The sequence below is a fragment of the Psittacula echo genome (genome assembly GCF_963264785.1).
Source record: "Psittacula echo genome assembly, chromosome: 4".
Lineage (NCBI taxonomy): Eukaryota > Metazoa > Chordata > Aves > Psittaciformes > Psittacidae > Psittacula > Psittacula echo.
Window position 1 is genome coordinate 106,024,312 of NC_137738.1, and position 26,809 is coordinate 106,051,120.

General features: G+C 47.7%; 1 protein-coding gene across 1 annotated transcript in view; it reads right to left on the minus strand.

Annotated features, from left to right (window-relative positions):
* Positions 1-18,784: 18,784 nt before the first annotated feature.
* The window catches only part of BLK (BLK proto-oncogene, Src family tyrosine kinase), a gene marked incomplete at both ends in the record, with an annotated part of 33,617 nt that continues 25,592 nt past the window's right edge, over positions 18,785-26,809 (minus strand). The window contains 5 exons of the mRNA XM_080615241.1: positions 18,785-18,993; positions 19,355-19,486; positions 22,280-22,430; positions 25,980-26,056; positions 26,629-26,808. Coding sequence (XP_080471367.1) covers positions 18,785-18,993; positions 19,355-19,486; positions 22,280-22,430; positions 25,980-26,056; positions 26,629-26,808 — 749 coding nt within the window. The remainder of the gene's footprint in view (positions 18,994-19,354; positions 19,487-22,279; positions 22,431-25,979; positions 26,057-26,628; position 26,809) is intronic.

The following is a 26,809-nucleotide window of genomic DNA, read 5'->3' on the forward strand; positions in this document are numbered from 1 at the left end:
TACCTACTTGTCCAGTCAGAGGCTGTTTTGAAGGATGCTGAGTTTCCCAGCCAGTTTCTCCTTCCTAGGCTTTCCTGTCCTTGCCAGGACAGGAAGTCTCTTGCTTCCCTTCTTCTACCTTTCATGAAGGAACGTCACCCCTTGAGTCTCCCTGCAGATAAACCAGTTTTAGTGTTTCCTCCTTAATCTGCCGTTTCTCTTCCTTTAGTCATTCTCTTTGCATTTTTGGGAGCTGTCCCCAGTCTGACCCCTTTTTCCCTTAAAGCCCAGGTCACAGGAGGGGGCCCAGTGCTCCAGCTGAGACCTTCCCATCACCAAGAAGATAACTTCATAGCTAACTTCAAGGATAATGCCATAACTCCACATTTCTCCCCAAAGGCTCAGACACTTTCCAAGAGATGGAAAAAGCGGTTCCCATTACAAAAGGAGATTAAGGAAGGCTCTTGGTCTGCGGATATAAGACATCCATATTTCGATGTCCACAAATCCAGCTGGCCAAGCCTAGATCTCTGTTGCTGAGTGAAGCAAGTGGCTGTGGTGGCTCCAGTCAATACTGGGGTGGTATTTGGTCATCACATGGGTGTCTAAGGTCCTTATTGGCCAGAGATCCTGCTGCCATTTGGACTTGTGTGAGTCTTGTGCCAGATCTTCTGACCCTGTGTTGGTATCTCAGGTGCTTTCAGGCATTCCCAGTGCCTCTGTTTGGCCAACTGAATCATGTTGAAGGGTACCATGGGGAATAAAGGGAATATAAAGGGAATTTAGACATCCAGCTTGCGGGGGGACACTGGCCTGGAGAAATGTATTATTTTAATCTATAACTGAGTCCTGACTTGGCATGACAAGTCTTACATCTGTCCTTGCTCTGCTTTCACATCAGCCTTCACAATTTCCATCTCTTCTTCACATGCAAAGAGACTCCTCTTGCCCTGCTCGGTGGAGGCATTGCATGACCCCATCCCATCTATATCCCTGAGCATCCCCTGGGAGCAGGCACTGAAACACCTGAGAGGGACCCCAACATTTGGGGCTTGAGCACAGATTAAAGGGGTGGCAAAACACTTTCCCTCAACTCCACGAGCACCGTTGAGCCTTGCATGAAGAAGGGCAGCCTCCTCCTGCATGGTGATGCGCTGAAGGCTGAGCAGAGCCCACCACTCTCTGGAAACCTCCTCCCCTTCCCCATGCTTTGCAGAACTGGGCACCCCCAGCCCTGTGAGGGCTCTGACAGTAACCATGCCACAGTGGGCTGTCAGTCAATGCAACGTTGGGCAGTGTCAGCCACAGTTCGCCGTAATCTCCCTGTGGGGAGAGCGGTGCCAGAAGTGACAGCTACCTTTATCCACATCCCGGGGATATAAACAATATCATGCAATAATGACAGGGGGAGCATAAGCATCAATATCCTTCAGCTGCTTCAGCCCCCTCTCTCTGTCCCAGAGTATGTTCCTGAAAAGCCTTGTTTCCTAATACCTGGAGTTTCTTTGCTTATTAACCTTATCTGCTGGAGCAAAGTACCTTGGTGAAAGACATTTTTTGGTGACGTTTTTTGGAATGTTTTCGTAATCCTTGCATTTATAGGCAAAGACAAGGAGATCAAAGCTGCCCAGGGTTTACAAAGCATGTCAGGCTGAAAGTTGGACATCAATTAAAGTGATATACACGTTGTCCGGATTTATGAGAAAACACTGATTTCTCCCCATCCACTGCCTCCAAATCAGTGAGACTCTTTGCAGTGACTTGCATCTTTTTTCATGCTGCTGATGAGTGATGGGGATCTGAGAGTAATGCAAAGGGGACCCAGTGCCTCATAGTTCTTCCTAGCTGCAAGTCATGGCCTTATGTGCACTGAGTTGGCTGGTCTCAGCTGCTTGCATTCACTCTACCCATGGCGTTGCAGCAGTCAGGTATTATTCACTTGAAATGATTTCGGAAAGGAAAAGGGGATACAAGGCCAAGAATTCAGTTTTGATTCTTACTGGTTTTTTTGGAGTTCTTTTGCCTTCTTTTGTGGTAGAAATTGTTTTGTTATCACCAGAAGGAACACTGAAAACTGTAAAGCCTTCATATTCTGGCTGCAAATAGACAAATTCCCTTTTGAAAGGCTACTGAGGGATTTTCTAGCAAGGGGGGTTTAGGCCTCCAGCCTCACCATGTTCCCAACTAAGGTTCCAGAGTGGATACCCTCTGTGTGACACGGTAGGAAAGGTAAAGGAGAGCCCCATGGCTGGGTTGTTTGGGAAAGAAGATATTTCTGTTCATAGCCCCTCTCAGGCTCATGGAGACTGAAATCATCTGTTTCCCAGGGAAGAGCCATGACCTCCTCTTCAGCCTTCTTGCTGAATCTGGTCAACTTTGTATCAAGAAATAAGTGACTTGTAGACCGTGAAGGTAACGGAGGGGAGGGAAGGCTGGCTGTGCGTTTCATCTTTAGCGTGCTCTCCTGCACAGGTGGACTCTGCTGCCGTCTGTGCATTGGCATCAATGCACTGTAGGGATGGAAGCTGGAGTCTGATTTATAGGCACAGGCTTCCTTTCCCTATGGTCTTCTGAGTATATTGCTGCTGTGCAGATTTCATCCCCCTCTGGTTTCTGGCCATGCAGTACATGATGCAGCATCATTTTCATGTGGGTGGCTGGAGTAAATATGAACAAAATCATCAATATCTGAGAACTTAAAAAAAGGTTCTGGATCTAAAAATGCCCAAAAGGGGAAACGAGGGGTGTGTGCGAGGATAATAAATGCAAATTGCATAGTTCATCCCTAAATTAGGCCTTGCTTCCATCTCATTTCCCCTGCTGTGTTTCAGATATCCTCCAAGTGTTTCCTGGCAGTCCATCTGCATTTTTCACATCATCATTTTGTTCATTTACTCCAGCGTTCACTGCTCTTCCTGTGTTTTGTGACCAAGGGTCGATTCCAGTGAACATTATTCCTCAAGAACGAACCAGGAGCTGATTGTCCCTTTAACCCTCCTGGAAACAAACTCATTCAAACAAAGAAATACTCCAAAAGCACCTGTGAAAACTAGAAACAGAGCTTGCTGAGTGGAAGGAACAAGTGATAACAGTACCACAAAAGGAATCAGGGCCTGATTTCTGCTAGAGACATGGTCACAAACCCAATTGCTTGTGCTTTTCCTATCCAGCAGCCTCAGGAGCTGCCCTGAAGTGATGTTGCCCATCACAGATTTGTTGCAAATCCACTGCTGGTGGAAGCCACCTTACTGCATCACAAGCTGATGAGCCTACACATTCAGTTTAAAAAGTTGTTAGTCCTCAAGTGATGAGATGATAGCTGTAGTTCCTTCTCAAACCACTTCAGGTTTAGGGTTTAAGAACTGCTGAAGTACGTCTGATGTTGCAAGGTGCTGCTCATGGTGGTGCTTAGGGAAATAAGCTGGGAGGTGGTGGTGTGTTCTCTACCTTTGCTACAAACACAAGGAAAGGGAGCAGAGTGGCCTGTGATTCACAAATTAATGCCCACCACAGGAAGCCTAGCTTTTAGTCCCTGCATTGTCACGAGTTGCTCAGCTGCTCTGTGTGACAGGGATGTAATGGACACGGCAGCTTCCGTCGGCCACAGGGATTTTCCACTTCCTCCAAGCAAAACCCAGTGCTACGAGGAGCCTCCCAAATGTTAAGACACTGGGCTTCCTCCTACACATTTCAACACCTCCTCCGGATTAGACTCCAGACTAAGGATAAGATTTAATCATTTATTGCCTTGCATTAAAACATATTGGAACAAAGCAGTTTCTCAGCTCCCCTTTGCTCACGATAGCTGTTTAATGTGTCCTACGACAGTCACTGGAGATGTTGTCCAGACAGTCAGCAGAGCCTGGAGGGGTTCGGCTCATGCTAAGGCTGACACCTTCATCCAGCTGAATTGCTCTCCAGGCTCCACTGACTGTATTGCTCGTGATGGATTCAGATGCCTAAACACACGTGTTTGGCATTTTGTGGGATCCTTTCAATGTAACGCTGAGAGTCACATCCTGGTGTAGTCATTTATCTGGGAAGGGGAGATGTGCAGTGGTATTTGATGAAGTGCAGTCCCACAATCCCATGCATGCAACCCAGCCTGTCTGACCATCTTTTGGAGGAGCACTCTGAAAATGCCTATAGTATCGTGTGTTGGTGTGGCAGCTTTTGTGTCTCAGCATCAAGAGATGCATGACGATGGACCATAATCGGCATTTATCTACCAAAGAACTGATGTGAGGATTTCCAGTACAGGTATCACAGGCTGAAAAAATACCCAGAATTCCCTATGGGAGCCCTCCTACTGCCCTTTTACTAATATATGGGGCTATTTAGGACCTCAGGGTGCACAAGTTTTCTTGAAAGACAACCAGTAGTTAATGCAGATACCAGGGATATTGTATATTATTCATGCAACTCTTGAAGGCAGAAGGGACCTGGTGTCAGAATATCAGGCAGGCAGGAGACTGAAGGGGAGGACAACAGGAGCACACAAAGAAACAAGCTATGGTGCATGAGCTACTTCACTTGGACATAACTATATCTCCCAGTGGAGATTTCTTTGGTTTAATAGTGGCTGTGTCCGTACAATATCTACAGAAGCTGGAGGGAAAGAGCTGTGGTCCCTGCCTAGAAAATCTGTGCTGGTAGGAGTAATTGCTGGTAGCTGCTATTTATACTGGCACAGCTTGACTCTCTCTTGCTCAGCCTGTTTTGTTCAGAGGTTTAAGGTGTGCCTTAGCTGATATTTGATGTTTTGCAGTGCCTGTTTCCCAGTGTTGGGAAACCTGACATCCCCATCCAGGTAAACTTGATGGCATAACGGTGAGGAGAGAATGGGCTTCTGGCCTGGGACAAATCCTTTCCTCCTTCCACACAGAATTCAGGTTGTTCTTTTCAGGCAAATGAAATGACACCAAATATTCCATTTGTTTTATTGCTTAATCTCACAAGAAGTTGAATAAAGGAATCGTTGATTCATTTCAAGGCAAAACCATAGCACAAGGAAGAAAAAGCAAGAAATTTCATTTTGAAACAGAGGGCAAAATGCTTCTCAGTTTTCTCCATTTTTCTTTTTTCTTTTGGCTGAAACAGCTTGCCAAATTTGGCCTGAACTTGCAAGGAGACTTGATCTGCCAAAACCTGCATTTTTCAGTGAATTAATGATTGTCATGAAAAATTTCCGCCGGCTGAGACAAAACCCAGAGCTGTTTTGAAGAGATAAAGTTAAAATGGTGCAAAAGTCTTCCAGACAAGCCTTTATGGTTAACTTCTTAAAGGAATGCATGTACCTAACTCCCTCTCAAATGACGGAAAGTTAGTGCTTCATTCTTGGATGACATTGGCCCGTCATGCTTATATGGTGACGACTGTTTTAGACAGCAGAAGAGACTGAACCAGTGGCCACTGGAAGCAAAGAGTTCACGCTAGCTCCATTCCCCCTCGCCCAAGGATTTTCAGACTCATTTACAGTGCTATTTGGGCAGCATTTGGTAGCACGCTACCCAATGCTAAGGGATCTACCCTTCTCCCTGGGAGCACATTTCTGCACTTGACAGGTTTCAAGCCCAGCTCTAGCTGTAAAATGCAGATACTGTTGAAAAACCCCAGTGACCAGATCTGCTCTTTGGCCTTGCTTAATTTTCAAATCAAAGAACAGCCTCAGCATCCTCCCTCATCCTCCCTTTTATTTACCTCTTGGCAGAAAGTAAATGCGTATATTTTTCCTAGGACACTGGTATCTGTGCCCAGAACATGCCATGATAGTATTTTTAACTCGGTTTTCTCATCCTTGCCTTTCTTTGTGGAAGAGCCTTGGAATCCCTCTTATTTTTTTTTCATCTGCGCCCACATCTGCTTTGCCCTTCCCTTCCTCACTCCTCTTGATAAAAGACCCTGGTCTGATTCCAGCCAAGAGCCAAATGTACCGTGCACAGAGCTGTGCAGAAATACCTCGTCTGATTAAATCACCCTTTTTAAATAGCCTGAGCAGTTAATGTCAGCTCTCCCTGCCAAACCGTTTCTTGCCTACCCATATCGGTTCAGCAGTGTGGCAGCCAACCTCTCTTGCTCTTGACTTGTGCTGGGAAAAGGCAGCTCACAAGCCAGATGATAGATATATAGACGTCCCTGAAACTATGGGAGGAGGTGTGAGCAAACAGAAAGAAGCATTGCTGGGCACATTGGTCACTGCATTTCACTGAAACACTGTAGTTTCCTTGCTGAGCGTGGACCCAGTGCTGTGTGAAGAGCTTTAGAGGACTGGTTGTTTAGTTGCAGTGTACTGGGGGCTGTAGGCGAGTTTGGAGCTTCATTGTGTTGGGGCTGTTATGGATAGATATAGGGGAATCTAATACCTAGCCTTCTCCATGGTGCCTCTTAGGAAAGGCTGAGGGGAATGTGGTGAGGTGGGAGCTACCTGAAGATCAGTGGTGAGGAGCACAGGGCATAGGGCTTAGGTGGAAACTGTGCTGTTTGGAAAGCCACGGGGCAGCGAGGTGTTTGTAGGGGCTCAGATGTGTCTTGGTCACCACCAAGGTCCTGCCTTGCTGAGCTCTCAGGACCTTGCAGGTGTTGCATCCCAAAAGAAAGGCTGAAGAAGAAGAAGAGGCATGAGGAGGTGACCTGACTTCCTCTGGGCTGGCTGTGGTCAGTGGATGACCATGGAAGGAGAGGCTCTAGCTAAGAACCAGCTTTCTCTTTGGGTAGAAAAGTCTTTTTTGTTTTACCCCCATTGATCCTGGTGTAGGATACGCTGGCTGGACAGCAGCAAAGGCTGAGACATTGTCCTGTGCATGGTGTGTACAGGTTCAAGTGTACTTCTGCATCTGAACTGCAAGCATTGCAAGGCCTTAATGTTTCCTTGGCCTCCTTTGGGTCCAGGCCATTAGCATTAACAGGTGATCGGGCCTGTGGACCAGGGGAAATCCTTTCCCCAAGATGTCATAGGTCACAGTGGGTTTACAATCCATATGAAAACAGAATGGATGTTTACATGGATAGAAAGAAATCAAATTGTACAACAGCAAGACCTTAAAAAGTACACCAAGGCTTTGTAAGGGATACAAACCCTTATGTCTGAGGGGAGGAGACAAATGGGGTCTAGAAGAAATATGCCATGGGAGCTGCTCATCCTGCTGCTAAGGGTATCTGTCACCTTCCTTCAGTGGGTTTGCTCCACTCCCTGGTGAAACACCATCTTGGAGCCATCAGCTTGGAGAGGGGACTCTGGACCAGAACATCCTGACCCAAGCCCCATTACTGCCCACTTGTCTGCAAGTGCAGCCCTTGCTTGTCTTTCCTGTTCCCAGGCAGAAGTCAAGGTCCCTGTGGCAGGAGAGCCTGACGCAGGCAGCTCCCCCTGTGATGCTCCCGTGCCCGAGGAACAGAACATTCCCATGGGAGGCAAAGGGTGGCAGGGGGGCCACGGCGCAGATGAGAGCTGCCTGTTACCTTGAGCTCCGGGAACAGTTCCTTAGTGAGCAGGGATACGGTTGTTTTGTGCTCGTCTTGTTTTGCCTACTCCAAGCAAGGGGAGGAGGAGGAGGAGTGGGGCCGCTGGAAGCGATTGCATGGGAGTCTGTGTTGGAAATAGCCAGCACAGCTGGGCTCTGTCCCATGGCCTTCACCTTGCTGCTTTGCTAGGGGAAAAAGGAAAGGGGAGTACTTTGAATTCTCCTGCCTTTATGCTTTGGTTTCTTCCCAGGTGGAAGGACTCTGTGATCCCACAGGCAAGCAGACCATGATGGATTGGATCCATCCTATTAAGCTCTCTTCACCTTCAGAAAAGGATTCCCATACTCTTGGGAATGGCCCCTGGTCCGTGGTAATTCCCAGACGATGCCTGGGATGCATTTGAGTCAGTGCTAGCCAGACCAAACTAGACCTGAGCCAGACTAAGCAGGATGAACTGTTGGGAGATGGCGGTTCAAAAGGGATTTTCCATGTTCCAATGTGAGACAGAGAAACGTGGTGGTTTGCTCTCCCTCCATTCACCTTTGCGACATCCTGCTGCTTCAGGGGGGACATTGGTTGGACATTCTGCCTGTGCTGAACCATCCCAACATCCCGTCCTTCTGCATCCAATAGGGGCAAGACTGTGAGAAACCCTCTGAGTAAAATACAGCCCATTCCCAGGGCTCAGACCAAATGTATAAGACAGAAACCAAGGCAATGGTTTAGAAGCACCTATAAGTTCTTCTCTAGCTCTATAAGCACAGATCTGTGCATATAGAGCACACGCATTAGTGCTTCCACCCCTTCAGCCTTCCCCAACACACCATAGCTGACACTCAACCACAAGCTGAGCCTTTCAGCAATTTTGGCTCCGAGCATACCTCTTCTTCAGGCTGCCAATTCTGAGTAAGGGGATTGGGGGGAAGGGTGGAAATTGCTCACTAAGGATGCTATCACATCAAGCCCACTGTTTACAAGCTGCTGCCAGGTTATTGAAGATCAGAGAGTCTCTGGGTCTAAACACAGCTACTCCTGGAGTGCAGCATGTCGAAGCTGGTTGATACATGTCCACCCACTGCCCTTGGGTTGACCTTTAAGACCTCAGAGTTATCAGAGGGAAGCGACCATGCGGTGGGGCTGGAGGACCACCTACAGTGCGAGGTGAGCTGTGTGGCAATCCTGCACAGCTCAGAAAGAGGAGATCTAGAGATACAGTCTACACTGGGGGCTCCTGGCCCATATAGATCCAGGGATGGGAACCAATATGAGTATCTAAACATGATCATTACCAGTCCACATGGCAGAGGTGCTCTTTGCCAGTCTATCCACTTGGGCTGATGAGGCTCCTGTCTGGTATTGGCCCATGGAGTGAGGGGGCTCTGTCAGCCAGATGAAAACCAGTGCTGGTGATTTCAGGCACAATTTGGCTTAGTGGATATATCTGTACTAGTAAACTCAACACAGCTAGGAATTTCATCATCTGCACTGCTAAACTGTTAACATGCTCCCAGCATCAGCTTGGCCCAGCTCAACCATCATAGACCTAAACACTCCCTGGGCATGAGACTGGAGACAGCACACACCAGGGACCATTCCTTAAACATATTTTGGATCTGTCCACCCTGTTCTGGAAGCTGAGAGAGTTTAATAGTGTGGATGTGGCCAGAGCAGGCCAGCTGGCCTCAGGATCAGAGAACAGGTCAGGTACTTCTTTTAGCTTACCAGAACCACTGTAATGAGTAGGCTCAAAAGTTCAAGGTACTGAAGAGTCAACACCATCCAGAACAGCCCTACTGGTGTTAGTCTTACAGAAGGGAGGCTCTTGAGGTCCTCGGTTGAATATGGCAGAGGCAAAGGTTGTTAGATGAAGATGGCAAAAGCACTGTGCTGGTAAAGAAGGATGGTCAGAGCACACCCTTGCTATAGGGCAGAGTTCAATTGGAAGTGCAGGAGGGCTTGTTGTGATATTAATTTCTGACCTCCTGGATGGGACAAGCTGGTCATTCTGAAGGTTTGATCTGGACAAGAAAGCCAGGGCAAAGGCTCTCACATTTGCCTGTTCTGAGTAACTATCAGCTGAACATCCTCTGCTTGCAAGAGCACGTGACCCAGTCAAGATTTATCCCTATGGCTTGGAGGTTCTCTGTGTTCTTCCTTTCTTCTTTGCAAGGGTGATGTCCTTTTAGCAATGGCCACTGCCGTCATAGCTCTGGTCTTCACCCTTCCTAATACATTTCTATGAGTGAGCTAGGGGCTTGGTTGGGACCCATAGTTTGTGGAGCAGAGGAGAGCAGCACACCATGCATGTAGGGATGATTGGGAAAAAGGTCTGTTGTTGCTCATATATCATTAGTATTTAGTAAAGGGGAACCTGTAGGCCAGGACAGATCTTATTTCAGGGTTTCTTCCCAGATAAAACATGTGAGCTCATCTCTGGGCTGGGTTCCTATATGCCACTCTGAACTTGGAAATACACTGAAATTCCTGCTCTGGAATTCCTCTATTTGCTCAGAGCTCCCCGGCAGGAACCCAAATTCCATGAAACCTGACTGCAGTCCCTATTAACATCATGCACAGAGGGATGCAGATATGTGGGCATCAAATGCCAGCAGAAGCAGATAGGTCCAAACTAGGTGCACTCATTCCCAGACACCAAGATGAAGGTCAAGTGGGTCCACATGAGCAGCCCCATACTTACATGCACTGAACCTTCTTCAGAGTGTGACCCTCTTATCACATTTATTGTTTTTATCCTCCGAAGACTTCACTATGAGCTGGTAGTGGCATCCCACTTTCCTGTTACTGCCTGCTGACCCTTAATGGAGAAGTGGCGACCATCACAATGTCTAAATCCAGAAACAATAATGTTTCAGGACCTCATGAGGCCAAGAGAGGTGTATTGTTAATACCTGAGTTGAGCATCAACATGAGAGCTAAGCAAGGTACCCCATCCTGAGGTCCACATTTGGCAGACTTGGCTGCCAAAAGACTCAGCCACTTGACTTTCTTCCAGGGAGTTTTCTTTTGCACATCACCCTGAAGAATTTCCTCAAGAGTGGCATCTTTGTGAAGGAAAAGCCAGAATGAAAGGAAAATCATCCATCAATCACCCATCCAAATCAGGCATTTTGGGAAATGTGAGTGAACGCACTATGTTCTCAATGTGGTGGATCCTTGCGGTTGGATTATTTGTTGTCTAATGTGTCCTCCAATCTGAAGCATTTTCTGCATTTGGGGCATTAGTAGCATCTCTTTCAGCTCCTGTAATAAGGTCTGTGTTCATGTTACAGACTTTCCCTGAGGAAAGACATCCATGGGTTCCTTCTTCTCCGCTGGCCATTTCCTTGAAGTTCAAAGGAACGTAATACATCTGCGAACTTTACCCTTTCGGGCAGAGAATCGGGGCTACAGCAAGAGACATTTTCTTCTCCCATGGGGTGGCCGGAAGCCAGCTTCTCTCAACCTCATCTTTTCCAGCCCTTCCCCCTTATGTAGGAGAGTTGTAGCACAGGAGTTTCACCCCGGTGGCTATTCTCCAAGGCACTAACCACTAGGCTGGGTGTTTAGCATTCCAGTTATCCAGGGTTTGCCCCAGGAAGTCCATCAAACCCATAGATTTTGTGTTATGAGTCTGTCCTACCCCTCTTTTGTGGCTGTTTGTTGATCACTAGAGTGCCTGACAGCTTCAAGTGAGCATATTTGCTGTGAAAACGACTGGTATATCAGGGAAACAAGGATGTTCCCTTGGGACCAAATTTTGGTGCGTATGTTACAAAGAGACAAGCAACATGAGCATCAGTGCTGCACAGGATAGGGGATGCTTTCCTGGGCTATGCACCAAACTGGGATTGAGGCCCTGATTCCCTTTCCTGGTGGACAGACCCGAGCATCCCCAATCGACGATAAAGGACTGACCACAACAAAGCTCCCATCACTGTGCTTAGGCTGGCTTTCTGCTATCTCCACCCTGTGGCTTTAGCCAGCCCTGGAAAAAGAGAAAAGAAAGATAAGAAGGGCAAGAGCAGGGATCAGGTGAGGATGAGTTTAATATAGATTTGAACTGGGTGAACTGTCTTGCTATCACAATTATGACCAGCAAAACATCTGGCTTGGGTAAAGTGAGGCATTCAGAGGCTGGTGGTGGGAACTGGGGCTTCAGGGAGGTGCTTCTATTTCTCACTTTGCAGGCATAGAGCTAGAGCTCAAATTTAAGGTAGAAAGGGTTAGCTGGCTGCAATTCCTTTGCTTATTACCATGAGGATATCGAGCACAGGATCCCTCACTTCCAAGGGGAGTCAGAGCTGGATTCCCTGACGCCATCTCCCAGGATCGTGAACAGGCCAGAGAAATTGGCTGTCCCTTCTCTCTAATGCTGAACAAGCTGCTAATTTTAACTGGAAGTGACCTTGAACATATCGGCGGGGAAGGAAACTCTGGAGAAAAAAGGTCTGGAAGCAGCCTAGAAAAGGAGAACCCATGGCGGGTCACAGCCCATCTCCAGTGATGGGCAACTGCAGATGTCATGGGCAGAAACAGGGGGTGCGTGCAGCAAGAGCCCTGGGAGAGCAGAGCAAGGAACTCAGCAGGGATGTTGTAATACCTGACTCAGATCAGTGAGGGATGGGCAATCATCCAGATTGCTGCAGTCCTGATGCCTGCAGCCCAGCAGGACCAAAGCAACACTTCCCACAAACCTCTCTGGAGCAGCCATGGGCCCTAAGCATATAAAGGAAATGGTTCCCTTGAGCCTCCTTATCCACGGAGGGATTTCCTGCCTTCTGGAAGAGATTGAATGTTTCACTGAGTGGCTGGTTGGGGTGGAGAGATCTCTCCTTGGGCAGATTTGCTGAGGACGTTTGTCTCTGCTTCACAGCTCTGCTCTCTGGTACCCACTCAGCCTGTCTGTTATACGTGGCCTCTCCTTCAGTCTGGGGGTGCTCAGGGATGTCCACTCTTTCCAGACCCAGCCTGGAGCTTCACCAGCCCTTGGGGATGCTCTGAACCAGGACTTCTGTTTGGAGGAGCAAGGCAGATGTAGTATCCCTTGGCTGTAAGCTAGATGCCTGGCCAGGGATGGAGCCCTTCTGATGCAGAAGTGGTGACTGTTCCCTTTGGTGGGGCAGCTTGGAGACCAGAGCTCAGCCTGGCAGGACACTGATGCCCTTGTTTGCTCTGCAGTATTTGCCAGGGGATATTTGCTCTGCTGTATGTGGGTGGAGGTAAAAGAACAAGGTAAGGGCTCCTCACCACCTCCCTTCCCTGGGGGCCCTGCCTCACTCTTTGGTGACAACGTGGCAAGCTCCTGGCACCCTGTTCTGTAAGGAGTACTGGGGACACTGGGATCCTAACTTATCACCCTGGGAGAGGTGCTGAGCTCCTGGCAGTGCAAGCATGCACTGTTGGCAAGGCTGTGCCTGTTCTGCTCAGGACCGAACAATAGCCTACCATGCGATGGCTTTGAAAAAAGCTTATTTCCTAGGCCATGGCTTCAATACATTGCCACTTTGCTTTACATCATCACCAGAGTCCCGCTGCAGCCTGCTAAAATATGCAGACCTCTCTCTGATGGGAAGCCTCCTTCCCAGAAAGGACACCAGCTCCCCAGTTAGCCAGAGATCTGGAAGTATAATGGACTTTTCATCTTTACCCCTGCCCTGGATGAGTCCTGCACACACAGGGTTGCAGCATGAGCCAAAGTCACAGTCACTGGATGTTAATATAGCGTGGGAAGAAAGAACAGGGTAGAGGAGCCTTACCTGAGAAGCCCTAGGTCTTTATCCCATGGGTAGGACCACACAGTCCTTCTCCCTTCTCTGCTCTTCCATCTCAGCTAATCTTGTCCTGCTCTGATTTGAACCCAGATTTCTAAAGACATACAGGAAAGCCTATAATGTATGCTATGCTTAATATTCTATTAGACATGAGAAAATCCACTTTGCTATGAATGCCTGGGTCATGGGCAAAGCCTCAGCTGGAGCTCACAACCTATGAGAGGTCAGAGAAATTTCCTGATTTCCTCAGTGCTGTTGCTCCCCGCACCCTTGCCCTCTCACTGGTTTTCCTTTGCTTTCCGTCTCGCTCCCTCCTCTCACCCCTGAGCACCTGCTGATTTTTCCATGCCTGTCTCACCCCTTGGCCCTGGCTCCAGGTTTCCAGATGCACTGTCTGCTTTGCTAAGGTGTTAGTTACAGTGTGCAGCTAATGCCTGGAGAAGGTTTTGTGTTGCAGCCATGGGGATATTTCTACATCTGCAATGTGAGTAACTAAGAAATACCACAGAAATCTTCCCTCCAGATCCTCAAACCACTTGCAAACAGGGTGTTACTGCAAATGAACTCAACACCAACAGAACACCAGGCATTAGCTGCACAGCTGAAAGAGGATGGCGATGAAGTAACAGGACCAAGGCTGCATGCAAAAGCTGTAGCAAAGACTGATAACAGAGGCCTGTGTCTTTCTGTATGAGAGTTGGAAAGACCATTCCAGTGGTCTTCGGAAAGACCACCTGGCACCTGGGGGTGAAATGAAAGGACTGTCATGGTTGTTATGCAAGATTCATATCATCAGGTATCACTTTTAATCCTGGTCTGGGCCATTCAGCGAGTTCATACTCTGTCTATAGCAGGAATTGCCTCTTACTGTGTAAAACACTTTGCACTGCCCAATGCCTGCACAAAATGAACGTCATGCTCTTTTTGGGTAGCTTCACTGTGTCCTTGTAGCTGAGCTGTTTGCACGAGTGATAGGGTCCCTGCTACAGATAGATCACAAATCACAAACTGAATTTGAGAGCCTGCATCACTTTTACCACCTTTCCCCTGCGCTAAGACTCACCTGTGACCTCTGGCTGGAGCTCACCCGTGGCGAAGGGACATCTCTTGTGCTGCCAGAGGTATGGGGATGAAGGGACTCTTGCAGAGCTTGCTGGGGCCAGAGACATCCTCAACTACAGCTGCATCCTGTGCTGGAGGTCACAGGAGGTAGCATCTCGCTTCTCACCCAGGTTTCTGACTGAAGTCTCTGATATACATGTCAATGGTAGACACTGGAGTACAGGTCCTTTTCTGTCCAAATTCTGCTGTAGTGGAGCCGTGGGGTACGTTTCCTAGTGGGTTTGGTGGCTGTTGTATAAAACCATGGCTACTCAAGGAGCTCATTGTACCTCTCCAACCCCTGGAATGCCAGTGAAAAACACCCAACAGATGTTATAGAATAGAATCATAGAACAGTTAGAGTTGAAAAGGACCTTCAGATCATCTAGTTCCAACCCTCCTGACACGGACACCTCACACTAAACCATGTCACCCAAGGCTCTGTCCAGCCGGGCCTTGAACACCGCCAGGGGTGGAGCATTCACAACCTCCCTGGGCAACCCATTCCAGTGCCTCACCACCCTCTCAGTAAAGAATTTCTTCCTTATATCCAATCTAAACTTCCCCTGTTTAAGTTTGAACCCATTACCCCTTGTCCTGTCACTACAGTCCCTGATGAAGAGTCCATCCCCACCATCCTTATAAGCCCCCTTCAGATACTGGAAGGCTGCTATGAGGTCTCCACGCAGCCTTCTCTTCTCCAGGCTGAACAGCCCCAACTTTCTCAGCCTATCTTCATACAGGAGGTGCTCCAGTCCCCTGATCATCCTCGTGGCCTCCTCTGGACTTGTTCCAACAGTTCCATGTTCTTTTTACATTGAGGACACCAGAACTGCACACAATACTCCAAGTGAGGTCTCACAAGAGCAGAGTAGAGGGGCAGGATCACCTTCAACCTGCTGGTCACGCTCCTTTTGATGCAGCCCAGGATACCGTTGGCTTTCTGGGCTGCGAGCGCACACTGAAGCCGGCTCATGTTCATTTTCTCATCGACCAACACCCCCAAGTCCTTCTCTGCAGGGCTGCTCTGAATCTCTTCTCTGCCCAACCTGTAGCTGTGCTTGGGATTGCTCTGACCCAGGTGTAGGACCTTGCACTTGGCATGGTTAAACTTCATAAGGTTGGCATCAGCCCACCTCACAAGTGTGTCGAGGTCCCTCTGGATGGCATCCCTTCCCTCCGGCGTATCAACCAAACCACACAGCTTGGTGTCATCGGCAAACTTGCTGAGGGCGCACTCAATCCCACTGTCCCTGTCACCAACAAAGATGTTGAACAAGACCGGTCCCAACACCGATCCCTGAGGGACACCACTCATTGTGTCATTGTCACACATTGACCACAACGCTTTGTGTGTGGCCATCCAACCAGTTCTTTATCCAGCGAGTGGTCCACCCATCAAATTGATGTCTCTCCAATTTAGAGACAAGGATGTCATGCGGGACAGTGTCGAACGCTTTGCACAAGTCCAGGTAGATGGCATCAACTGCTCTGCCCCTGTCCATCAGTTTCGTAGCTCCATCATAGAAGGCCTCCAAATTGGTCAGGCAAGATTTCCCCTTAGTGAAGCTATGCTGGCTGTCACCAACCACCTCCTTGTTTTCCATGTGCCTTAGCATGCCTTCCAGGAGAATCTGCTCCAAGAGTTTGCCAGGCACAGAGGTGAGACTGACTGGTCTGTAATTCCCTGGGTCATCCATTTTCCCCTTCTTGAAAATGGGGGTTATATTTCCCTTTTTCCAGTCATCGGGAACTTCACCTGACTGCCATGATTTTTCAAATATGATGGCCAGTGGCTTAGCAACTTCGTTTGCCAGCTCCTTCAGGTCCCGTGAATGGGTCTGTGAAGCATGCACAGAAAAAGCTATGGTGGCCAGTGCTGAATGTGCAGAGATTGCAGCCTCTTTGTTATGTTCATCCTGGGCTTGGCAACTTGTTGCTATTGGCCATAAAAATACCCATTTCCTTTCTAAATTGAGCTGCAATACTTGACTCTTTGGCCTTGGGTGATAACACAATGCACAAGTGCTTAGCAGACACCCTGTGACTCTTCCTCCTGGCTTGTCCCGGAAAAAATGGTCCAGTTTTCAGTTCAACAACATATTTTACAAAGAGGCCAAGGAGTCAAATATCTTTCAAGTCATCTCATTAATAGAAAACTTCAAGTCCTGCATGGAGTTCCTGGTACATGTGAGGGTGATTTCTGATGGCTCACAGAAGTGCTGTGGTGGAACCTTCATCTTCTTCCACGAGGAGCAAAGCTGCCCATGGATCTGCTGTGGAAGGCAATTGCAGATCAGGTGTGTTATGGGTGGGATAAGAAAAGAACTCTGAGACACCTGGGGTTGATTTGCCTTCAGGTTTGGATGCTCCAGGGGGCTGAAATCCCACCTCTTGAACTCAGGAGTCTAATGCTCTTTTCTGAACCCTGAGGTTTCCCATCCAGCTCCAGAGCAGTCCTAGAGGGATGCAGGTCTTCAATAGACCCCCATCCACCAGCCCTGTGAAAACATCCTGGATAGCCTAGGATGTCTCCACTGGATCTAGGATTTCTGAGGCTGGATCATCTCACCCAGTTCCATTTCTCCTGTGTCTGGGATACTTGTTTGCTGCTATTAAAGCCCCCTTCCCTCCTCAGGAAACAAGGAATGACATTTCCAAGCTGTGCAAACCAGCCATCTCCACAGGCTTCGGCCTCCTGTTAATGCTAAACCAGTTCCCTACATGCTCTTTCTCCCAGCTGTGGGTCTGCGAAGGAGGGGTAAACAGCATTTGAAGCCTGGCGAAGTGCTGTTCAGGCTGGCACAAGTACATTATCCCATCTGGAACACTTGAGAGGTGATGCTGGCATCATGGTGGGGCATTTTGTCTTATCAAAAGTGACAAACTGGGGCATTACAGCACTGAAGATTAAGTCCTTGGACTGAATATAGCTGCCAATAGCCCAGTTGTCTTTACAGATTTGTTATGAATCTTCCCCAGGCCAGGTTGGACGGGGCTTGGAGCAACCTGGTCTAGTGGAAGGTGTCCCTGCCCATGGCAGAGGGTTGGAACCGGGTGAGCTTTAAAGTGTCTTCCAACCCAAACCATTCTGTGATTCTATGACTCTACGATTCCCACTCCTTTTTCTTCCTAGGCAGCAGTGGTGTGCACAGGGGACTCTGTGTCATGTGTTGGTGAGGGTCAGGTGTTTTTTCTGGCACACAGGTCATCTCTACTGTTTCTTTCTCATAGCATCCTTGTCACACTGTGGAAAGCACCTTTTACAGAAGGACTCAAAACCTGGTTTATGGGGTAAAAATCAGCACACCAAGCATCCTGAGAAGATGCTGCTCAGGGCCAGAACCTGAATCCCAGCCTGATGCTCACTCCTGTGGTCCTAACATCCCTTCAAGTGTGCCATCTGTACCTTCCTTATTCATCCTCCCCCCCACAGACCAGTGCAGCTGCTGACTGGAGATCGCCTTGCAGCCTGATGTAGGCATTCCCACTGACTGTGGGTCAGAGATGCACTAGAAACCGGGAAAGCGGCATTTGAACACTTCTGGTGCTGAGTGCGGAGCAGGACCTGGCATGGGGCTGGCATGATGCATCAGAAGCCTGTGGAGTGAAGAGCTCGGCGAACCAAGGAGGGTGTTTTTCTGTTTTGAAGTATTTTAATGTGTGTATTTTGCATTCCCTCGCAGCAGTTGGGCGCAGGAGCCATCCGGATTTGCGGGGAAGGAGGGACATCTCGTGGCCACACCACGAACATTTCTCCTGCCTCCGGGCTCCAGGGCCATTCGCCCGGACATCCCCCGTTCCCGCCTCAGGGTATCACTCCAGCATCCTCCCGCGCTGCCCGTGGATCCCCATGGCCTCTCCTCTTCCCATCCATGGGCTGGGATAGCCAGGGGAAGTACCCTGCAGCCTGAATAAAGAAATGGGAAATGGTCGTATCCGGTTGTTTATTATTGACTTAGGGCAGAGGGGTGGCAGCACCTGGAGAGATTGCTCCAGAGCTCGAGGACCTGGTGTGGCCCAAGGAAGTGCAGACAGGACACGATCCCACCCCTGCCCATGGTATGAAATGGGCAGTGCCACCAGTGGCATCAGAAGGAGGGGGGAGATTGTGTACCCCCTGTAACACCCCCCTGGCCATGTTCCCCTCTTCCCATGGCTGCAGTTGCAGGGCTGAGGGTCTTTTCTGTATCCAGGTGTGTCACAAAGGAGTTTGCTGCCCTCTGTGACAGAAGCAGTGTCTGTGAAGTGGGTACAAGCCTCCAAGGCGGATGAAGAAGGAGCTGCGCCATCTCTCAGCCACCTCTTTTGTCCCCGTGATAACCACAGAGCTGGCAGCATCCACCTCCCTCATGTCCCTCCTCATTCCCTATCACCAAATGCATTGCGGTGGCACACAGGAGAAAGGGAAAGGCCTGAACTGAGCTGTCGCAGGGTGCTGGCTTTCCTCCAGGTGCTGGCAGGACGGTGAGTTACTGCTGAGGCTCTGCTTCATATTGCTGCTCTGTGGAGGTATAAAAGTCCTCAAGGACCGACTGCAGGTACTCGAAGGTCGGGCGCTCCTCAGGCTTGTTTCGCCAGCATTTCAGGATGATGTTGTAGAGCTCCCCTGGGCACATGTCCGGGCAGGGCATGCGGTAGCCCCGTTCCAGGTTGCGAATCACCTCGGGGTTGGTCATCCCTGGAGGGGAACACAGCCGAATAGGAGTTATTCATCACCCTGAGCTCAGTGCTCCCGGAGGCTCACATCCAGGCAAAGATGGAAGGTTATGAGGGACTGTGATGCTGGGCCATAGTTGGGAACCATCCCTTCTTCACGGTTCCAATTCCCCCTCCATCCCCCTGTCTCCTCCCTGACTCCCCTCTATAAGTCGTACCTACCATAGGTTTGTGGAGCTTAGAAAAGGAATCCCATCATGAAGAGACAGGCGTGCACATCTGGGCACACGTGTCTACACTTGGGTATGTGCCTTCAAGCATAAAGCAGCACTAGATACTTTGAAGACAATGCACATTCCTCCCATATTTGCCACGTGCTATACCTGGATAAGGGATCCTGCCGTAGGTTATGATTTCTGTCAGGAGGATCCCGAAGGACCACACGTCAGATTTGATGGTGAAAACTCCAAAGTTAATGGCTTCCGGAGCCGTCCATTTGATTGGGAATTTTGCACCTGTCCAGAGGAAGCAAAGGGAAATAGCAAGTGGAGGTACAGCATCTCCGTCCGCTCCCACAGGCGCGGGCAAGCTGTTCCCCAAAACTGAGCCCTGCGTCCTGCAGGTTGTTGACTGCATCGGGGGGCTGTGGTGGGGCTTACTGAAGGAATTGTGGCATTATGGAGATAACACCACAGTTCCTTCTATTTATTTTCCTTTTAGTATTTAGATGAGATCTTAGGCACAAGTTCTTCCCTGTGAGGGTGCTGAGGCACTGGCACAGGCTGTCCAGAGAAGCTGTGGCTGCCTCATCCCTGCCAGTGTTCAAGGCCAGGTTGGACGGGGCTTGGAGCAACCTGGTCTAGTGGAAGGTGTCCCTGCCTGTGGCAGGGGGTTTGAACTGGGTGAGCTTTATGGTCCCTTCCAAACCAAAACATTCTGTGATTCTATGATAGGGCCAGAAGGAGGTAATTGTTGCCTGTATCTTGTTTTTACTAAAATGTCATTTCTACTTAGCATCTCTTTGCCTTTCTTGGTTCTTTTGCCATTGTAATCAAGGCTATTTCATCTTATAATACTTTTTCACATGTATATGCTTATAAACATTCCTCAATACCAATACACAGGGGCCAAATAATGAAAAAACTTAATGCCTTAGGTAATTGATAATATGAATACTAAAAAACTCTAGGTAGACTATTTTGCTAATGAAGTTAGAGGACTCTGCATTTTTATAACATCTTTACATCTCTTGTGTGTTTAGTGATGGGAGATCTCAGGAATAGAGCCAGGAATGGTAGCGTGGAAGGATAGCTGACCCGTGCTCACTGAGGGTACGATGCTGGAGTGAGCTGTGCTTGCAGCAGCCCTTGAGCATCCATCAGCATTTATGACAGACCCATCACTCTGTATGTAGAATGATGCCATGAGGAATCAGTGGGTTTCTGTAGCTTAAACTATGTGTCTGTGCTATTCAAAGCCAGTGCCTCAAGCAGCTTTATTAGAGGACGACTTTATTCTGTATAAAGGAAGGAGTCTGTTTTTAGGAAAAGTGCATAAACAATACAGCAAATATAAATTCTCCAGTTCTTAAAGCTGCATGCATCTATCAAAACCAGAAGAAGCGCCATTTTATTTTGTCCACTAAGCTCTTGTTATGCACGCTGTGGACAGCAATGACCATTTTGCAATGGCAATTTCAGTTCAGCTAAGGCCAAAAAAACCCCAAACCCAAATGCCTTTGATAAGTAGGAACTGAACGTGTTAAAGGCTGCAGAGGAAATCACATTTTTATTTGTATATATCCTTCCAGGACTGCATGCCTAAATGCAGTGTGTGAAATAAGTGCCTTTGTTCTTGCACATCATTCTCTGACAAGCAGACTGACGAGGCTCGGAAATGCAATCTATGAAGTGAAAATTGTTCAAAGTAGATAGAGGGGCAGTTGTTTTTTCAGATTAAAGCTAGCTGGAAAAATGCTGATAGGAATTGTTTTCCACTGGAAATGTAGTTCCTTTGGGTATGTTAACAGAACTATACTGATTTCACCAAAACTCCTCTCAAGGATAAAAACTGCCTTAAAAAAATCACAGTAATCTCCCAGTACTCCTTCATGCCATTACACATTTTCAAGCTTTTACTACTTTGAAATAGTTTTACACATTGAAATGCATGTATCATAAAGTATTTTGGGATGCAAATGGAAAGAAAAGTTTGCTATCTTATAAGAAAAAATAATCTGTCCAATTTCCTTAGCTAGAGTATTTTTTATAGGAAGATTTATCTTCATCTGAACTCTAGAGGAGGACAGATTTCCAAAAGCTGAAAATCTTCTAGTAGGTGCCACTTATGCCAGACTTAATCGTTTTATTTCAATCATTTCTGCTTGTTTTCCTGACGATCTATAACATCTCTTTGAAGTCTGAATTACGTGATCTCCTAACTGACCTTAGAGTCAGAAGTAAGCACAGAGAGAAAGATGCTGCAGAGGAATTTGACTTAACCTTGTTGTCAAATGGCTGTAGATGGACCTCTGCACCAGTCAGACCAGCTGCCACTTCTCATGGCCATGCTCTCCTGTTCACCTCCCAGTCAGATACTCAGGCCCAGCAAGTGGCTTGGCCTTGCAGGTGGAGTTATAAGGAGATTTTGCATTAACATGGGAAACACCTGGTTTTGTGTGCCTTTTGTTTGGTTGGTTTGGTTTAAATGCTCAAGGTACTTTGTTCTCATGAGAAATACCTGCCCAGCTGCCAACCTTCTCTTGTAAGTTGTCCCTCTGTTATGGAAGGGACCTGGTCTGGGCTGGGTTTGCCTAGAACATCTGGAAGCTGCAATTAGGTCCTGATTTGTGGCTCCAACTTCCCTCTGCAGTGCAGTGACTGAGTTACACTACTATTTCCTTCCCTTTGGACTGACTCACTGAGAACATGTAGGCACAGGCAGCAGGTTTCATTAGTGGAGGTCAAATTTCTGCAGTGACACAACCTGAGATTCAACAGGACTCTCCCAAACATTGCCAAAAGGCTTTTTCCCCATTTCCTTCTGCAAACCTCACTTGTTCTTTATTGTCCCTAAGTACTGCTGCCTCTCCTAGGGCTCAATTATTCGGCTCTCTGTCTTGCTTTTCCTGCTGCTTGGGTGCTGACGATGGCAGCAATGGGAGCTTGGATCATATGCCATTGGCAGTGGTGAGTGCGCTGTGCCTAGTTCCAGCCCTTGGACATCCTGTATCTTGGCACATTTTCATGGCAGGAGGATTAGAGATAAGGGCAATGTGCTGGTGAAGCAATGCTGGGAACGACACCCACCTTCTTGTGCCAAGTATTCATTCTCAATGATCCTGGCGAGGCCAAAATCAGCAATTTTGCAGCAAAGTGTCTCTGAGACAAGGATGTTGGCAGCTCTCAAGTCACGGTGGATGGAATTCATGCGTTCGATGTACGCCATTCCCTCTGCCACCTAGGAGAGGAGGAAGAGGCTGCCTTCATCAGTCACCTCCCCATGACAAGGTACCCACCTTTACAAAAGCACAGCATGTGTATAGGTTTGCTCATATGCCTCCATGGGCATAGGCATGCATGCTTCATGGATGGATGGACGGATGGATGGATGGATGGATGGACAGATAGATCAGCGGACAGATAGATAAACAGGTAGACAGATACATACATAAATAGGCATATCCATGTATATGTGAACATGTTCAGCTCTACCAGTATACACCGGGCAACCAAAAGCTTTAAGCAGACAAGTCAAGCAGAACAGAAGCATCTCTCTCTCTTTTGCTCAGAAGTTACAGCCCTGAGTCGTGTCTGCAACGAGACACAGAAAGTTGAAGCAAACCTGAAACCACATCACTGGATTCCTGGTTTCTGCCACAAGACTCTCCTCTCCAGTTGGTATTTTGATCACAAACAGCCCAGATTAAATATGCCAATTAAAAAAAATTCTCAAAGAATTCATCCGTCCCTCAGTTACAGCAGCAAAGTCCAGATCTAGAAGGACAGCTAGATGCTTTTCAGTAGCCTTCTCTGTTCTTCCTCACTGTTCTGCTTTGGGATGCGGAGGAGACCCCTGGAGATCCCTCCACAATAAAACTGAGACTGATGTTTTTCTTCCCTGTGCTGGATCCAGACTAGGACCCAGAGCACAAAACAGTTCTCCCCTCTGATACCTACAGGATGCATTAGAGCAGAACACCCAGATATCCATCAAAATCTGACTGGGATAGACAGTATTCCAATACAAATCTGTTGTCTTGGGCATACGCTGCCTTCTTTAACCATCTCCAAACTTTGCTTTGGGATGTTCTTAGCTCCTTGGAGCAGGGAGCAGCCCTGGGGGGGGAGTGCCTGGTGTGTGATGAGCCTCTATAAATGATGGCAGCAATCCTTTATTGCTGGGTGCTGGGACATATAGAAAACAGAGATTGCAAGGTTGCTCTATCAGTCGAGTCTCAGATTTGGGTTAGGCATTTATCAGGAAGGTGAGTGGATGTGTGCAACCTCTTCTAACAATGGTTAATACTTATTAAAGATTTTATGTGTCTGTGGGTGAGGGCAGAGCTATTTTCCACTCCATACAGATTCACATCAGCATCTAGACTTACATGTGGTTTTAAACAGGATACTAACACATACTTTCCAGTGCTGTGTTTCTAACCTCTGTCAGCACCCCTTCAGCGTAGTGCTGTTTGCTTCAGTGGAAAATGGAAGAATTGATGTAATTTCCTGTCCTGATGTTAATGAGATAGTACCCTTCGATGGGCCCGTTCCAGCCCAGAATGCTTTTGAGCATGCACCCTTGAGGCTGGCCACAGGATCTAGTGCATCGGCCCAGAGATGTCTAATTTTAACTCTGACGGATGCTATTGTATCCAAAATTGTGCTCAAGAGGGTTGCGTGTCTGTTGGGCTGTGATGTCAGCCCAGCACCGCAGATGAACTGATTGCAAAATAGCCCAAAACTTGCCCTTTTCCTCTTCCTCCTCTGGGAGTTACTCAGTGAGTGTTGGAATCCCTGCCCTGAAGAGGTGGTGCCAGTGGGAGGAGGAACGGTGAAAGTGTCCTTCCGATTGACACCCATACCTTGAGGGATGGGCAAAATCCTTCCTATCGCATGATCTGTGGGTGGTTTCAGTGGGTTATTACATTGTTGGGTGGGTAGGTTTGGTCCATGTTCAGCTACCCCAGGGCAGGATGCTGCAAAGAGCATTGAGGGATGTGAAAGGGGTGTGCAGGGTGAATGTATCCAGGTAACCATGGAGAGGTGATGTCCATGTGCAATTGCTCAACCCTAGTGATGATGCCCGCTGTGGGGACTATTTGGCCATTGTAGTGGGTCCCTGGCCAGCTCAAGCCATGCCATGCAGTTACATTCAAGGCTTCAACCCTGAATTCAGAGAGGAGGTTTGGGTGCACAAGGTTGCCCTGGGACGGGTTTCTCCCAGGGGTTCCTGCAGCCAGCGTCTTATCAGACTTCTACTACCCTCATGCCTGGTGCAGGGAAGATCACTGACCTCTCCCCAGATACTTCCACACTCCTACCTGTAAATGCTTCCTTACTCCACATGCTCAATACAAATCCCAATATTGAGTTATATAAAAGCATGAGTACTCATACTTCTGCTGCCCCTGCCTCAAAGCTTGGTATAATGTCGGCCAACAGCTTTGCTCTGGGTCACCCCTGTGACCACAGCTGAGGGGAGATTGCTCTGGCTATGGCACTTTCCTGTTGCATCAAAATGCATCAAACCAATCTCTGTGGTAATGATCTCACCAAAACCAAGGGCTCTGTAATAAAAATGGATTTGGACCGTTCTGCTTAGCATCAGGAATTTTATACAAAGAGTAGGAATGAAAGAGTGAAAAAGGGAGGAGGGAAGTAGGGAGGTAGAGAAAAAAGAGGGAAGGAAGGAAATAATTAAGGGAAAGATACTAAACAGTGAGGGTGCAGTTGGCCCCATAGTCTCTCACAAAGATAAAGCTGCAGATAAGGAAGATTTATCAGTACTGAAGAGAGAAGTTACTGAAACATCTTCCTCTGCTCACTTTATATGGGTGCAGAGGAAAATAAAAATGGCAGATAGGGACATTTCTTTAATGCATTTAAATATATTTATCCTGGTTAAAGCAAGAAGGAAAATCTTTTGCTGCCATATAATGTTTGCTCAAATCTTAAGATTCTCCATTTTTTAATATGCTACAAAATACGTCTGTATGATGGCTGGAGCCAAGCAGCCAGCCTTTACACATTGCTTGCTGCCAGACCTGCACATCAAAATAGCTGCATTTAACCGTGATGCTGATGTTTCATGGCCTTTTCCCAGTATTTCCAAAATTAGCCTAACTCTGCTCTGGGTGAGCCAAACTCTGTCCACTAGGACCAAAGTGGAGTGTTTTTGCCAATCTCAATTTTCAAGTACAACTTGTTGCCAAGATGCTGCCAGTCCGTGGTTTCTCTGATTTTGACCTGTTTGACTAAAATATTACAGTGCAGGTGCAGCTATTAACACTTGTAGATTGGGGATGCTAAGAGTCAATAAACCTACAAAGTCAAAGTTTGCTCTTATAAGAAGCAGTATTCACAGATCAGAGTATCAGAACATCCCTTATGCCTAATCATCAGGAGCGAAGGACTGCTGAAAGCCATCGTGTCTCTACACTGAAAGTCTCTCCGTTGAGCTTTTTTTTCCTTTTTGGTAAAAAGAGAAGTAAACTTACTTCCTGCTCAGCAAACCAGAAAAACAAACCAAAACCAAACCCAAAACCTAAAAACCAAGCCCCAGTTCTCTAGCACTGCATTAAGTTCCCCTGAGTTTGTCCTACGGACCAGCAGAGCATCGCTGAGCTGACACGCACATCAACACAAGAGGGCTGAGAGAGAAACCCTAAGAAAGCACACAAGGAGGTGCTGTTTTTCTCCATGAAATAGACACTCTGTCAGACTTGCGAGCATTTCAATAACAAATCATGGCCTTGAGCCTGTTTCCCAGAGACTGTTCACTGACCTGAGCAGACATATCAATGAGTTTGGGGAGGTTCAGTTGGCTTCCTTCTTCTGTCTTCAAGTAATCCAGCAAACACCCTGCAAAAGAGGAGAGGCTGCTGTAACTCTTCTGAGTAAGTCTATACATTTGCTTTCTCTGGTGCTTCTCAGAATATATGCAGCAAATCTGCCTGCATCCTAGAGAAAATACAAGGAATCACAGTGGTGTTGCTGGAGCATCTTCCATTAGGGAAGTTCCCAAACGCAGGTGATTTTCCCCCTTTATTTTGCACAGACCTTTTGCAAGCTGCTGGGCATTCATCACTCAAAGCCTCATAGACAAGAGGAGCAAAAGAAAGGATGATTTCACCATGAGGGGAGTAAAAATCTGAAACAAACTCCCAGGAGGAACAGTGGAGAGGAGAATTTTCCTCTTCAAATGCAGCATCATCATCTTGTAAAGTAGCTGTTGAAATATAAGACCTCAAGAAGCAGGATTTCATTGCGCAGAAAGTCCCAGTACTAGAAACAGACTTCTGGATCACTTAGTCCTTCTGCTTACAGACAGGGTACAATGCCCTCCTCCCACCCCTATTATGCATGGGAGTACCAGCTAACTCATTGACCTGATTTTACAGAAACCCTACAAAAACCTCAGTGAGGCTCTTTACCATTGGCCATGTACTCTGTCACAATGTAGATTGGCTGCTTCGTGACTACTGCATATAGCCGGACCAGTTTGTTATGCTGAAGCCTCTTCATCAAGTTTGCCTCTGCCAAGAAGGCATCAGGATCCATGCTGCCCTCCTTCATGGTCTTCACAGCCACCTTGATGTTGTTCTTGTAATAGCC